At 45.1% G+C, this 15,403-nt stretch overlaps 1 protein-coding gene across 2 annotated transcripts; it reads left to right on the top strand.

Moving 5' to 3' along the window:
- The first annotated feature begins 244 nt into the window (after positions 1-244).
- On the top strand, positions 245-12,631 carry CDC6 (cell division cycle 6). 2 transcript variants are annotated; one of them, XM_036339065.1, is made up of 13 exons: positions 245-1,931; positions 2,667-2,857; positions 3,805-4,086; positions 4,209-4,408; positions 4,652-4,827; positions 5,803-5,909; positions 6,328-6,467; positions 6,995-7,095; positions 7,214-7,333; positions 8,261-8,325; positions 10,822-11,024; positions 11,460-11,600; positions 11,912-12,631. In XM_036339065.1, exons 2-13 carry the CDS (start codon positions 2,680-2,682, stop codon positions 11,999-12,001), a joined length of 1,803 nt encoding a protein of 600 aa, XP_036194958.1. In that variant the 5' UTR covers positions 245-1,931; positions 2,667-2,679; the 3' UTR covers positions 12,002-12,631. The 2 variants fall into 2 exon arrangements, with proteins under 2 accessions (XP_036194958.1, XP_036194959.1); XM_036339066.1 differs by lacking the exon at positions 7,214-7,333 and having other exon boundaries at positions 246-1,931.
- The last annotated feature ends 2,772 nt before the right edge of the window (positions 12,632-15,403 follow it).

The following is a 15,403-nucleotide window of genomic DNA, read 5'->3' as shown; positions in this document are numbered from 1 at the left end:
CCCCACACTGGGGATCAAGCCAGCAACTCGGGCATGTGCCCTGACCTGGAATCGAACTGTGATCTCCTGGTTCATAGGTCCATGCTCAATCACTGAGCTATGCCAGCTGGGCAAAAAGCCTCCATTTTAGGCCCTAGCTGGTTTGGCTCAGTGGATAGAGCCTCAGCCTGCTGACTGAAGGGTCCCAGGTTTAATTCCAGTCAAGGGCACATGCCCAGGGTGCAGGCTCGGCCCCCAGTCGGGGGTGTGCAGGAGGCAGCTGATCAGTGATTCTCATCATTGATGTTTCTATCTCTCCCTGTTGCTTCCTCTCTGAAATCAATAAAAAATTACATATATATGTATATTTTTTAAAGCCTCCATTTTAGGATAACACTTTTACAGTCATGGCTACCTAATCTCTTCACTCTTACAGTTTTCAGCTCCTGGAAAGCCTTCCCGATACGTGCTTCCTAACCATCTCTCCCTGTTTAGAAGGCCACTGTGGAACCTGCATCTGTCTAATCCTCCCCCATGTTTAATGGTTGAGAGTTTGATTTCCTGTCAGACTTTGCCAGTTCAAATTCCAGCTCTTCCACTTACTAATGTGTGAAATTTACTCAACCCCTTCTATTCCATTTCCTCATTTGTAAAATGGAAATAATGCCAACTTCATGGGGTGCTTGTGAGAATTAATAAGGTGACATAGGTAAAAGGCTTGAACTCAGTCCCTGGCATACACTTAAGCACTCAGTACTGGCTCTTATCTACTATATGAACTAACTACAATTAACTGACGATTGTAATATTGCTTTCCTGTTTCTCAGCTTTATTGCTCTATTTTATTTGATATTGAAGGATGAAAGATAAATGCTTACCATCACCTAGAATTGGGTTTTGGCCTTTAACAGAATCTGAGGCATAGCTGTTATTAGCTTTGGAAACTGGCCTATAAATTACTGCTCTAATTTATATTTTTCATTAAAAGCTCAGCTTGCCTCTTCTTCTATAGCCATCTTCTCTGGCCCTGAAACCCTAGTGTTTAGCCATAAAAAAAATTTTTTTTAAATGAAGGGGTCATAATTCTCTCCACTCCCTACAAAGTGTTGATTAATGGGATTAATGATAAGAAGGTACACAATATATTCTTACCTTTAACAAAATAAAAGCAAAGGCCTGGCTTTATTTCTCACCTTTGAAATACAAATCAGGGGAATATTATAATGAGGGGTAGTATATTTCGCTATGCATGTGTAGAACTTTACCAAAAAAAAAAAAAAAAAAAAAATTGGTTTGGGTGTCAGGAAATCTGGGATCCTAGATCCTTCAACAAGATGCTGTGACCCCTAATTGACCCTATGCACATTTGATTTGTGCCTTGCAGGGTTGAGTAAAGCTCCTAGCATCATATCTGACTCCCAGAACCGTCCCCAAAATGATAGGTATTATATAGTAGCTCTCTAAAAATGTAGCCCATTAGGATAACGAAAATGGGTTAAGTGCAGCACTGAGGAGCAACCACATCTTTGTACCTCCCATCGAGAGAAAGGCATGGAAATAGAATCGCGTGCGGCAAAGACTACATCTCCCATCGAGCTTTGCGGCGTGGCCAGTTCGCCTTACCCAGCGTCGCTCCCTTCACGTCTTTCCGGCGGAGGTCCCGGATGTAGATGGGCACCCTCCGCTCAGTAGGCGTGGCCTTCAGAGGGTTCCGAGACCTGGGACTCTCTTATTGGTTGTTCATTGGGGAGGGTGGGCGTTGGCCTAGGCGCGCGGCATTCAGGCGACAGCCAATTAGAAGCCTGTCTGGACTTTGGCGGGAGGCCGGAAAGCTACAACTGTGCACATTTGGCGCGAATGTGTCTGGGCTTGGCTGCTGCCGGTTTGTCCAGGAGCTTGTGAAGAATCCCTGAAGCCTTGCGCGAGAGAGGAGAGAAGAATCCGGTACTGAGGTGACGCAGCCCTGTGGGGTGGAGAGGAGAGGATACCCCGGGGCGCCTGGGGTCAGAGAAGTAGGGGCGCTGAGTGACAAGGCCCAAGGGTGCCGGTGATGCCCGAGGTGAAGTGAGCGGAGCGGAGCCCAGATCGCGGGAGAGAGGTCGGGGAAGGGAAGGGAGGGGAGGTGTGCGCTGTCCGAGCAGCCTGGCTGGCAGTTGTGTGTAGGTGATGCAGGGGGAGATGTTCCGGGTGGGGTTGCGAGCTGTGCGGGGTGGAGACAGTGCTGAGTGAGGCCTGGGGGTGCGTGGGGCGAGGCTGGAAGGCTGGAAGGGGCTGGGTGAGGGGATTAGGAGTGCGATCGAGACCCATCAGGATACACTTCTTGCATCGCTCCAGCGAGTAAGAACGTGGAGCCAGAGTGCCTGGTTCGCTGTGCCTTCGGGCCCCTGTGCTCTCAGTTTTCTCGTCTTCAAGGTCATTTTAATAATAGTACCTTCCTCTGAGGCAGTTGGTTGTGAAACTCAGATGAGGCGATACCCGAACTGCTCCGAACAGCTTCGTACGCAGAGTTGGTAGACAAGTTTCTGCTCTTATTCCATCGATGGGGGTGGGAGGCAGAACTGGGCGCTCCAATATCGTTATCATTTACTTACTCGATAAGTGCCGACCGTCGGCATGCATTCCGTGCGAGGTCTTTCCCTTCGGTGTTACGTGTTGACTGGCTCTCCCGTTCTCTTTTCCGTGCCCAGCTGTGCGGCCATCATGCCTCAGACCCGATCCCAGTCGCAGGCCACCATCACTTTTCCAAAAAAGAAGCCGTCTCGGACCGTGGACAAAGCTAAAAGCTGCAGTGACACCAAACTGGAGCTGACCAAGGTCCAGGCCACACCCCGGACTCCCTGTGCAAAAAGCCTGCCCCTCAGCCCCAGGAAACGTCTGGGTAAGCCCCCCCTTCTGAGCCCTCTGCGCCCCGCAGCTCTCCACCTCCCTTTACGCAGCGATAAGAATGCCCAGTCCTCGGAGGCCGGCAAGTTCTGTTAAGGCCACTCTATTCACTCTGGGGGTTTTTCAGGAAGATGGCCGAGTTCTCGCTGAATTTCAGAGTTAAGATCACTTTCTGCAGTATTTAATAGGCCTGATCTTCTGTGTCTTCATTGAACTCAGTGCTGTTGGTTATTTTAAACGACCTTGCATGCATAGCCCATGGACACAGACAATAGTGGGGTGAGGGCTGGGGGTGGGGCGGGGAGGGGGCTGGGTGGAGGTGGGAACTGGGGGGGGGGGATGGGGGACATCTGTAATACTGTCAACAATAAAAAATAAACTTTTTAAAACAGTGACCTTGCAGTTAACTGTACTGTATAGTATTTTTGAAACTTGCCTTAATGGTGTGAAATTAAGAGACACAGGTGATGCTCTTGTTTTAGAAAGGCCGTTGGGAACCCTTTCCTGTGTTAGAGCGTTTGTTTTTAATGAGGGGTGGTTGGGTAGTAGTATGGGGAGACATTTTTGGTTGTTGACACTGCGGTGTGCTTCTGGCATACGGATAAAGACCAGGGATGCTGCTAAATATTCTACCATGAACAGGGGACACGCCCAAGGATTATTTGGTCTAATATATTAGTGGTGCCGTCGCTGAGAAACCCTGTTTTAGAACCATCTTAGAATTTCATCCCACGCAAACCCATTTGGTTTCTACCCAACAATAGTGAGACTCAGTGTTGCCACCTGGTGGCCAGTATTTGCTTCTAAAATGAGAGGCGTTTTATTTTGGTGGCTTTGGCTGAAGTGGGAATTCACCTCTTTCTGGGGGAGGCAGGGATCTTTGCGAGTCCTTTTACTAATCACTGCCGCGAACGACCATGCTTTGATTTTAATGTGTTTCAGGTGATGACAACCAGTGCAACACTCCCTGTTTATCACCCTGTTCTCCACCAAAGCTGGGCAAGAAGGAGAACGGTCCCCCTCACTCACACACACCGAGGGGACGCAAACTGGTGTTTGACAATCAGCTGACAGTTAAGTCTCCAGGCAAAAGAAGACCGGCCAGAGTTCACCAAAACAAAATATGTTCCTCCGTTCAAAAAGGTCCAGAGGCCACAACAAATTCTGAGCAGAGATGTCCACTGGAGAAAGAATCCGCCTGTGTGAGGCTGTTTAAGCAAGAAGGTTCGTTCTCTCACAGCAGCTGTTACTGCAGCTTTAAACAAGGCTGGCAAGTCCAGATGAAACCCATTGGGTCTTCTCAGTCGCCTCTGTTGTATCTAATTGTCCTTTCATGTCTGGCACAGGCACTTGCTACCAGCAAGCAAAGCTGGTCCTGAATACAGCTGTCCCAGATCGGCTCCCTGCCAGGGAAAAGGAGATGGATGTCATCAGGAATTTCCTGAGGGAGCACATCTGTGGGAAAAAAGCTGGAAGTCTTTATCTTTCTGGTGCTCCTGGAACTGGAAAAACTGCCTGCTTAAGCCGAATTCTGCAAGACCTCAAGGTACTTTGAGAGTCTGAATTATGATGCTCTTGCTAAAATGGCACTTAGTTATTAAGGGTTAAGAAAAAGTAGAAGTCTTAGGTGACATTTCCCCCAAAAAAGACGTTTTCAATTTCATTGTCTAAATCTTTCCAAATGAAAGGAGAGCTTACTCTTTCGTATGCTGTTGACTCCTCAGACACTTCAGGTTCCATCAAATCTTTATCCAAGGCTAAAATTACTCCTATGTTTGCATTTTTCTAGAAGGAGCTGAAAAGTTTTAAAACTATCATGCTGAATTGCATGTCCTTGAGGAGGGCTCAGGCTGTATTCCCAGCTATTGCTCAGGAAATTTGTCAGGAAGGAGTATCCAGGCCAGCTGGGAAGGACATGATGAAGAAACTGGAAAACCATTTCACTGCAGAGAAGGGCCCCATGGTGTAAGTATTGCTCTGCCGCGTGCTGCCCTCTAAGAATCTGCGGGGTCTCTCACCCACAAACTCACATTCTAATCTCTTGAATTTATTGGTTTATAAAAAGACATCCTATGTAATAAAAGCCTAATATGCTAAGTGTCCAACCGTTTGTTCATCCAGTCACTATGGTGCACACTGCCCCCCAGCGGGCAGACGTTCCAACTGGTAGGTTAGCTTGCTGCTGGAGTCCAGCCAATAGGGACTGGGTGAGACGGGCCAACACACCCTGGAGCCCTCGCATGGTCCCTTCCTGGCCCCAATCGTGCACCGGTGGGGTCCCTCGGCCTGGCCTGCGCCCTCTCGCAATCCGGGACCCCTCCGGGGATGTCGGAGAGCCAGTTTCAGCCTGATCTGCATAGGCCAGCCCAAGGGACCCCACCGGTGCACCGGCCTCTAGTTTCCCTATATTTGCTCTATGAGTGGTAGTTACATAAGCTTAAAGGGAAAGAAGAAAGGAAAATGACACCTAATTTTAAATTGGAAAAATGTTTTTAAACTAAGTGCTTGAAAAACCTATAATTGCCGTAGCCGGTTTGGCTCAGTGGATGGAGCGTCGGCCTGCGGACTGAAGGGTCCCAGGTTCGATTCCGGTCAAGGGCATGTACCTTGGTTGCGGGCACATCCCCAGTGGGGGGTGTGCAGGAGGCGGCTGATCGATGTTTCTCTCTCATCGATGTTTCTGACTCTATCCCTCTCCCTTCCTCTCTGTGGAAAATCAATAAAATATATTTTAAAAAAAAAACACAAAAAAAAACCTATAATGGTACTTTTTCATGATGGTGGAGGGGGATCATTTGTAACAGTGACTGGAGACAGGACAAATTATGATCTTCAAACCGATCTCTGCCGTAGGAATGTGGCCCAGAGCCAGCCCAGATCAAACAGATTGGAGAGTTAAGAAAGTGAACGCGGGCACTAACTGTTTCTCTTTCCATGTAGTGTGTTGGTGCTGGACGAGATGGATCAGCTGGACAGCAAAGGGCAGGATGTATTGTACACACTGTTTGAATGGCCCTGGCTAAGCAACTCTCGATTGGTGCTGATTGGTTAGTGCCCAGTTGTTACCGTTACATGGTGACTGTAAAGAATTCTTTTTTAATCTCTTTAGTTTATTTATCACCTATTACTTTATTTTAAACCTGCTTTCTTATCAAAATAAGAACATTACTCTAAAATAATAGTAATTTTAATCTAAGGAAGATCAGTTAAGTCTGAATAGAAATGACATAATACTGCATTTCAGAGACACCCAGTGTTGATTTTTGGAATATCTGATTCTGCTTATCGGTGAACAATCCTAATATACATCTTACCTAATGAGTTTTGGGCGGGGACAAGGGGGCAGCAAGTGGGAAGCAACAATTGGAATACTGGATTACAGCTAGAAATTTTATTCAGCTTTTAGATGGTTTATTTTTCCTTGTAGGATGATTTGATGGTTAATGTTATTTATCTCCTCCGCAGGCATTGCTAATACCTTGGATCTCACAGACAGAATTCTGCCGAGGCTTCAAGCTAGAGAAAAATGCAAGCCACAGCTTTTGAACTTCCCACCTTATACCAGAAATCAGATAGCCACTATCTTGCAGGATCGACTTAATCAGGTGAGTGATAACCATTACCAAATTGCGTGTTCCTTGGATCACCTGTGTTGGAAAAATCTAACAGTAGCTCTAAATATTTTGTTTGGGTGGCATTACTAACCATGGAGTTCCTATGGGCCACAGGGAGAACATTTTTATAAGGATTTTCACCCATGGCTCCATTTATTGGGTGCCTCCGTGTTGAAATAAAAATAAGAGAGGAATCCCTCAAATGCCCCTTCAATTAGACCTTTCAAAATAGGGGCTATGAGAAAACGTTCTCTTTGGGAAATGACCAAATCGGTTTTATTTTAGTTTAGTTTTGCTAATTTAAGGTCTGATTGCTTTCTTTTTTTCCATTTATGGACATATATGCCAGTCTCATAAGTAAATCTCCATTTACTTACGAGCAGAAAAGGCATCTCTTAGACCCTACAGGGTGGCCAATCAAACTTAGACTTCAATGTGAAAATATTTGTGCCTGGGATCTAAATTACAAAGTGGGGGACTCATAGTTCAGACTGTCACCTTCTGTGTCTTGTCCAAAGGTATCCAGAGATCAGATCCTGGACAGTGCTGCGATTCAGTTCTGTGCCCGAAAAGTCTCTGCTGTTTCTGGAGACGTTCGCAAAGCACTAGATGTTTGCAGGTGAGTTATGGCTCTGTTGGCTGCTTTTATTAAAAAAAAGAAATGCTGTTTAATTGTCTCGTGTAACTCAAGTGAATGTGGCTTAAGAGGCTCCGTTCTGCCACTTTTTTATGCTCAGGAGAGAGGACTTGTTTCTCAGTGGGGAGTTCTGCATTTCCACCGTGTTAATGTCTGAAACATTATCAGTCCATTACCTACAGAGGGAGGAACAAATGAGATGTTGCTGGCACTCCCTGTGGTGATTATAGATTGGTTAATTACATTTGTATTAAAAAAGACTCCAGTTTACTTTTCCATTAGCTGGTCTCAAGCAGGTTTATTTATGGACCTGAACCATCTTTGCCTTTAGACATTTTTTTCCTCCCTTTGCTTTTTTTTGTGAGCACCCCTTCCTTCAGTTGGTGGTCCCCACAGTTGTACTCCAGACCTCTCTCCCTTCCCATCCCTCTGTCCCTCCTGCTGGGGAAAGCCTCTGTGCTGACTGATGAAATTTCTTCCTTCCCAGTAGGGGCACTGGGCCCATTAAAATGATACTTGCTGTGCTGGCCTGCTGGTCCTACCTCCCCCCTACTGCCATACAGAAGATCCAGGTCTGGCTTCTGGCTTCCTGTGGGCAAAGTAGTTCGGAGAGAGCAGTGGGAGTGTAAGCTCTGCCTACTGCTAGATGGCAGGATCCTGGCTGGATCTGAAAGTTTCCCCTAGTCAGCAAACTGCTCTGGGAAAGACCAGCTCCAAGCAATAGTCTGAGGCTGGTGCGGTTTAGCCTACACAAATGGCAGTATCGAAAACGGAGCACTGCCCTTTCGGGTCTGGTGTGGATGGGTGGTACCGGCTGTCTTTAGTCCACTGCCCACACTCTGTATTCTCTCTCCTATCCATGACGTTTTCTCCTCATCGAAGGTGTTATCATTGGCTCGATGTATGATGGCCTACTTGGCGTCTCTGAGAGGAAAGCGTGTAGTGTTGAGGTTCTCAGATTGCCTGGTCTGTGATTTATTTCAGGACAACTAAGTCTCCTTTAGCTGAGACATAGCCTCGTTCTGTTTGGGGGCTTTAAAATTATAAAACATGTTTTTTGTTAATATGTCTGTTTTCGAGCTTAGTGGTTTGGTGTGGTGTTTGGTTTGGCTCAGCCTAAATTAATTTTAGAAATATTTTTTTATAGGAGAGCTATTGAAATTGTAGAGTCGGATGTCAAAAGCCAGACTATCCTCAAACCGCTGTCTGAATGTAAGTAGTTTATCTCCTTCCCATCTTCCTTTGTAATAGAAGCTTCACTTTTTTTTTTTTTTTTTTTGAAGCTTGCTTCACTTTTCTGAGGAAAGAGCTAGAAAGGTGTAATGAACATGGTTAAATCTACACCCGTTTTTATGTGTGTGACTGTGTGTCAGCTTTATTTCAGTCTTGCCTGCAGTACTAAATTTCGTGCATTACTGGAAATGAGTTATCCACAGTGTTACATAAATGGTTGGGACAGAGTAAATTTTCTTTCCAAGCTCTAGGAGTGGAAACTGTAAACAGGAGGCTGGCTCAGCTTCTCTGGGTGCTGAAGTTGTGTGCGGTTTAGGTCTCCGTACAGGTAAAAGCAGAGCCCGCTAAATAAGAGGCAGGCAGTGAGAGAACTGAGTTTGCCCTGGGATATCTCAGGCCTTTAATCAAGCCTAGGAGGATGGAGGTATAAAGATGATATTGCTGCAGTAAACGGCAAGCTGTTACAAAAATGGAAACATTAATTTTCCTTTTCCTTAGCGGTGGCAGATATAAAATGGCCATGAACGACATATCTTGGCAGTGTTTAATATCCAGGGTTAGTCTTTAGAAGCGGAACACCCTGATTTGATTGTTTCTTCCTTCATTCCTGCACTGGTTGAAAGTTATTAAAATTGTTTCTAGCACTGTATTTCCACAGAGAACACTTGCTATTTTTCATCACCTTGTTGAAAGAAAATTAATAAAAATACTTCAGAAGTAGCCAAACTTAGTGCTTAGGATTAGTCCCCTTTTTTTTCTCACTACCAAATGTGTCGGCGACCCCTGTGAGCACTGCCGGCACACACAGAGCTAGAATGGGTTATAAGTTCCTGGTGTAAATTGTTGGACTAATCTAATTCCTTGACCTCTGGTATATGTGATTAGCTCTTAATGGCTCTAGAAAGCTATAGGGAGACTGACTTCAGCTCTATACAGGGTGTGGCAAAAATAGGTTTACAGTTGTTCATATGGAAAAATAATACAGCCCTAGCCAAGTGGCTTGGTTGGAACGTTGTTCCAATATGCCAAGGTTGCAGGCTTGATGCCTGGTCAGGGCACATACAAGAAGCAACCAGTACCTGGCCGGTGTGGCTCAGTGGTTGAGTGCTGACCCATGAACCAGGAGGTCCCAGTTCGATTCCTGGTCAGGGCACATGCCTAGGTTGCAGTCTTGATCCCCAGTAGGGGGCATGCAGGAGGCAGCCGATCAATGTTTCTCTCTCATCATTGATATTTCTATTTCTCTCCCTCTCCTCTGAAATCAACAAAAACATTTAAAAAAGAAAAGAATCAACAAATGAATGCATAAATAAGTGGAACAACAAATTGGTGTTTTTCTCTGTCTCCTTTTCCCTCTCCCTTCTCTCTCTAAAAATCAATAAAAAAGATACAATAATTAATAAAAAATAATACAAGAATAAGTGCTGTTTTGCGTACTCACAACTGTAAACCTACTTTTGCCCCGCCCTATATACTAGTAAGACACTTTCTAATAAGCAGCACTAACTGAGTGGGTTCCCATCGTGGGTTCCCCAGCATTGAAGATGCTCAAACAAAAGCTGGATAGATGACCACTTGTGGGGGTTGTTTTAGAGGGCTCAGCCATGGGGTGAGGGAGCAAAACTAGGCTCAAAATTCTTTCAGCCTCACGATTCTGCTACTTGATCAGTGATCTCCAGTTTCTCCACTTCTGTCCGTCCTCTGCAACATCCCGTTTGTTGTAATGAAATAGAAGCAAATGGTTGTGGGACAACTGCACATGATCTCAGGAAGTAACTGTAGGCAAAGGTTGTTACAGAGCAAACCCCTCCTGTCTTGCAATTCATGCATCTCCAAACAATGAGGCCATAGTCCCATGCAGCTTGTTGGCTGTTTCCCAGCCTCCGGCCTCTGAGATGGTGCTATCTGCTAAGATATCCAGTGACCTTTTCTCAAGTGTAGAGATCAGCGTGGGCAAGTGAACCGAACCTCAAAGGTCATTTGTGGAGGCTCTCGGAGACTTACATAGGATTGACTGTACTGCCCACATTTAGCCACTTGCTTGAGTCAACATATTAGGTAATTTTTCCAGCTTTTTTCTTAATAACTGGGCATCTTTGCTTCAGAGTTCTGTTTGTCTTTACCTTTGAGATATTAGGAACCCCCAAGCAGGAGACAGTAGTTCTTTGTCTGATCTTTATTCTTTTATGAAGTGGGTTTTTGTCTCTCTGAGATTAAATTGTGTTCTACAGGGCACAGCAGCTCACCATTCTGCCCAGAAAAAGGATAAGCCTTGGTTGAAGTTACCCACGGTCCCCTGGTCTCTTGGTGAGGACAGCATTGTCTCTCATCCTTTCGTTTCCAGTTACAGAGCTGGAACCTCTGCTTTGCCACGACATGACTGCACTTGAATTTTCTTCAGCTAAAACTTAGTCTCATCTGTCGCAATACACACAATTGTAAAAATCTAATTAAGTTCGATGTATGTATTTATAGGTAAGTCATCCTCTGAGTCGCTGGTTCCGAAGCGGGTTGGCCTCAGTCACATATCCCAAGTCATTTCAGAAGTTGATGGAGACAGGATGACTTTGATCCAAGAAGGAGCACAAGATTCCTTCCCCCTTCAGCAGAAGATCTTGGTCTGCTCTTTGCTGCTCTTGACCAGGCAGTTGAAAACCAAAGAGGTCACTCTGGGGAAGGTTAGTGGGGAATGTCGGCCGATGGAGCTGGGGGAGAGGTGGGAATCTGCTTTGCGGAGCAGATATTTTCCAAAAGGCCTATCACGCTCCAGCTGACAGGAATTAAAAATGGATTTTTAACAGTCAGAATAAACACCGGAACCATGTAAAAGGCAGCTGACTTTATTTCCCTTGGGTTGTGGTTGAGAATTGACCATTAATCTTCTCCCCTTTCATTTCTGCCTCTCAACGAAATATAGAGCCCTTTCCTACATGACAGTAGAGGGTTTGGCGATATCTACAGGATGCCCGTTCAAGGGTCCTATTGGAAAGAGGGAGGACTGGGTACCGAGATAACTTTTGTTTGCAAACCCAGACTCACATTCTTTCAAAGATTATAAATAGGTTCCAAGAGATAGGACTTCTAAACATTTGTTCTCCCTTGTTTCCTCCCAGTTATACGAAGCCTACGGTAACGTCTGTCGCAAACAGCAGGTGGCAGCTGCGGACCAGTCAGAGTGTTTGTCACTCTCAGGGCTCTTGGAGGCCAGGGGCATTTTAGAATTAAAGAAAAACAAGGAAACCCGCCTCACAAAGGTACAGCCAACTGCTTCTTTGTGGCATTCCTTTTAATTGTCCTGTTTTGGAGAACTTGTGTTTTGCTAGAGTAAAGAGTTTAAAATGACCGTAATTAGATACACAATTTGTTTCTTGTTAGGTAGAGTTTAAGATCTGTGAGGATGGGACTGGGGCATGAGTGAGATTTTTTGTGTGTGGGGGCCATTGCAAAAGCAGCGTTTAACGTGCTCGCCTCTTGTGAGAAGGGTTAACATGGTAGGCCTTTATGTACTACAGACTTTGCTTTTGTGAGTTCTCCACTGTGAAAAGCTTTTTTCTCTTTTTTCCAGGTGTCTTTAAAGATTGAAGAGAAGGAAGTAGAGCATGCTCTGAAAGACAGAACTTTAATTGGAAATATCTTAGCTACTGGATTGCCTTAAAATCTTTTATTTTTCATACTTCCCACCTGAAAGTATCCAGTGTTATCTAGAATGTTATAAAGTCTTCGTGTTAGTACTTTAATATATTCAGGTCTGAAAACAGTACTCTTTTTACTTGAAAATGATCAATTTTAATTTATAGATTCAAGAATGTTTACACAGAATATAACATCTTTGGGTTTTATTATTTTTGGGGGAGTGTTATTTTTATGCATTAAAAATGAGGGTCTTATTACTTTTATGCATTAAAAATTACCAAGTAGATCCTTTTAAATTATATTTACTACTTAATAAGCTTGCAAGGATATAGATTTATGTTGTGGAATGTGCGTATATTTACCTCTTTGTTCCCTCAAACATTGGTGTATTTGAAAGAACTTTGGCACTCAAATCAGAAGAATGAAAAAGGGTGATCCAGCAAAATAAGCAAGTCCTCGTGGAGATGTGGAGGACACTTCGTGATCAAAGGATTTCTTTTTCTTTTTGGAGTTTCCTGTGTTTGCCTTGCAGATACTTCCACATTGTGGCATTTTAAAGACTCACTTGAGTTCCTTAGGCACTCCCCAGGGAGTGGGGGTGGTAAGCAGAATGTAACTCTACAGATTGTGAATATATTTATTTTCAAGTTGCGTTCTTTGTCTTTGTAAGCAATCACATTTCCAAAGAACTCAAGCTTTCGTCGTGGAAATTCCTCCCTAAACTGTCCCAATAGTCTTGTCGCCCTCAGATGAAGCTGCTTGTCTCAAGATGCCTTCGTTTGGGGTTGGATTTTTATTTAAACCTCATTTTTCTAGTCTTGTTATCAGTGGTTCTCAACCTGTGGGTCAAGACCCTTTGGGGGTCGAATGACCTTTCACAGGGGTTGCCTAAGACCATCGGAAAACACATAATTACAGTGGTTCTCAACCTTCCTAATGCCGCAACCCTTTAATACAGTTCCTCATGTTGTGGTGACCCCCAACCATAAAATTATTTTCGTTGCTACTTCATAACTAATTTTGCTACTGTTATGAATCGTAATGTAAATATCTGATATGCAATATGTATTTTCATTGTTACAAATTGAACGTAATTAAAGCATAGTGATTCATCACAAAAACAATATGTAATTATATATGTGTTTTCCGATGGTCTTAGGCGACCTCTGTGAAAGGGTCGTTCGACCCCCAAAGGGGTCGCGACCCACAGGTTGAGAACCGCTGTGTTAGATAAATTAGTTCATATGGTTACTCGAGACTCCTCTTTCCTGGGTTTGTTTTCTGGTGGCATAAAATGGCAATTTGAGATGGGAACACCAGAGGGCACCATTACAGCACTGACTGCCTTGACAGTGCAGGCATGGGGCTGCCGTTTTGAGAAAGGGGGAGACTTAAGTTTGATTCATTTGGGAGATGGCTGTAGTTTTATAACTCGAGCAAATCCTTGGAATGCAAACCATATGTGACATGGATGGTCTGAGAACCAGTGACCAAGTCTGTTCCCTGAGCTCTTCTGCCTCCTGGCTTTCCAGCATGGACTTGAGTTTGGGAACCTGATATGTGTACAAATGATCTGTTGGCCACTGTTTCATTCATGCTGCCCACTGTATCCTTGCAAGGTGATCTGGGCTACAGCAGGTGGTACGGGATAGAAGGAGGGCATGCAGAGAGCCCTCTGAAATGAACACTACCCACGGGTGTGTAGCAGGGCACAATCTACAGTCTGAATGTTCTCACACGCTTGGCGGAGAAGTCATTCCCTCTGAGGGTAATTTGCGAGTGGAGAACGCAGTGTTATACCTCGAAGCGTGGAAAGTGTCTGGGGCTATAAGGGTTAACAAGCATAATTGCAAAGATTGTCCGAAGGCTGATGGAAAGCAGAGACTGAATGGGATTGAGAACAGATGCGAGGCTTGATTTAAATTACATTTTATTGGATGCTGCAGCCTTAAGAGACGTGACTGCTTTACAGTTTGTTTCCACACTGTGGGCAGCTGCTGTCTGTTCTGTGTCCACAGTAGGATCCTGCCCAAAAAGGAGTGGCCTCCCCACCTCGTTGTATTTGAGGCTTGGCGCCTTCCTCTTCACTGCAGGGCCTGAGTCAGGAACATGGCTTGACTCGCAGTGGGGCTGCTATATATCCTCCATGGCACTGAGCCAGGATTGCATTTGCAGATTCAAAGGGGCCAGATTTCTTTCCCTTCCACCTTCTTTCTCTCCTTTTCCCCTAATGTTTGGAAATAGGGTTTTCTGTGGGCTGGTTTGTTGGTTTATTTCCCTTCCGTTCTCCCCCCACTGTCAATTTCTAGGTCACTGCTGCTCTTAAGGCTTCAGCAGTTGGAACAGGGTTGGTCTGTCAACGATGCGTGAAGCAGACTTAGAGTCCCCGCGTGGCTTCTGCTGCTCGGCGGGAGCGAAAGCTGATGCACGTTTCTCAGTGAGGTCTTCAGCGTCATCCAGACGGCCAGGGAGCAGGTTGAGAGAAGAAAGAAAGTCCTTTTCTTGCGGGGTTTTCTCTGAGAGCTATGGGGAGGAGTGGGATTTGGAGTGGGATGGGATGGGCTTGTGGTTACTGGTGTTTGCCAGGATCAGAGGCTGTTTCACATAGCGTAGTAGCAAAGATGCTGACCTACATTCTTCCTCGTGGAGGTGGTCGGGGTGTGTGTCTATATCCTGAGTTACTTCTTTTCCTTCGAAGAAGCAGATTAAGCTTCCATAGTTGGGTATTGCCATGGAGAGAACACAGACACAATAAAGTTGGTGTGAGTTTCAACCCCAGAGCTGCCACTGATCTTTCTGGCTCAATGAAGACTTGCCTGTGGCTAGATAACTGGCAAGAGTGTGTGAGGTCCAAGCTACCCAGAGATCAAAAAAGTTGGCAAAGCTCTCTTCTCTCCCCCACCCCCCCGCTGTTGCTCCCTGCCTTTATTAAGTGCCCTTTTAAGATACACCAGTAAGAACTGGGAAGCAGGAATGAGACAGACCTGGAGATTTTTTTTTTAATCCTCATCTGAGGGTATGTTTTTATTGATTTTTAAAGAGAGAAACATCAACCAGTTGCCTCCCATATGCACCCCAACCGGTGATCAAATCCACAACGTAGGTATGTGCCTTGATGGGGAATCGAACCCACATTTTTGGGTGTGCTAGACGACACTCCAACCAACTAGATGAGCACCTGGCCAGGGCCAGACTTGCAGATTTTCAAAAATATATGTAGCCCAGCCAGTGTGGCTCGGTGCTTGAGCATTGACCCATGAACCAGGAGGTCATGGTTTGATTCCTGGTCAGGGCACAAGCCCGGGTTGTGGGCTCGATCCTCAGTATGGGGCATATGGGAGGCAGCCAATTGGTGATTCTCATCATTGATGTTTCTAGCTCTCCCTCTTCCTCTCTGAAATCAATAAGAAATATATATAAAGTA

Source organism: Myotis myotis, unplaced genomic scaffold (assembly GCF_014108235.1).
Source record: "Myotis myotis isolate mMyoMyo1 unplaced genomic scaffold, mMyoMyo1.p scaffold_m19_p_17, whole genome shotgun sequence".
In the NCBI taxonomy this organism is placed as follows: domain Eukaryota; kingdom Metazoa; phylum Chordata; class Mammalia; order Chiroptera; family Vespertilionidae; genus Myotis; species Myotis myotis.
Note: the sequence above shows the minus strand (reverse complement) of the source record. Positions and strands in the feature narration are given on the sequence as shown.

Bases quoted from the DNA above. Each gene is read 5' to 3' on its own strand.
- CDC6 (XM_036339065.1), top strand. From the start codon at position 2,680: ATGCCTCAGACCCGATCCCAGTCGCAGGCCACCATCACTTTTCCAAAA. The intron at 2,858-3,804 runs GTAAGCCCCCCC...AATGTGTTTCAG, and splicing joins CAGCCCCAGGAAACGTCTGG to GTGATGACAACCAGTGCAAC. The intron at 11,025-11,459 runs GTTAGTGGGGAA...GTTTCCTCCCAG, and splicing joins AAGAGGTCACTCTGGGGAAG to TTATACGAAGCCTACGGTAA.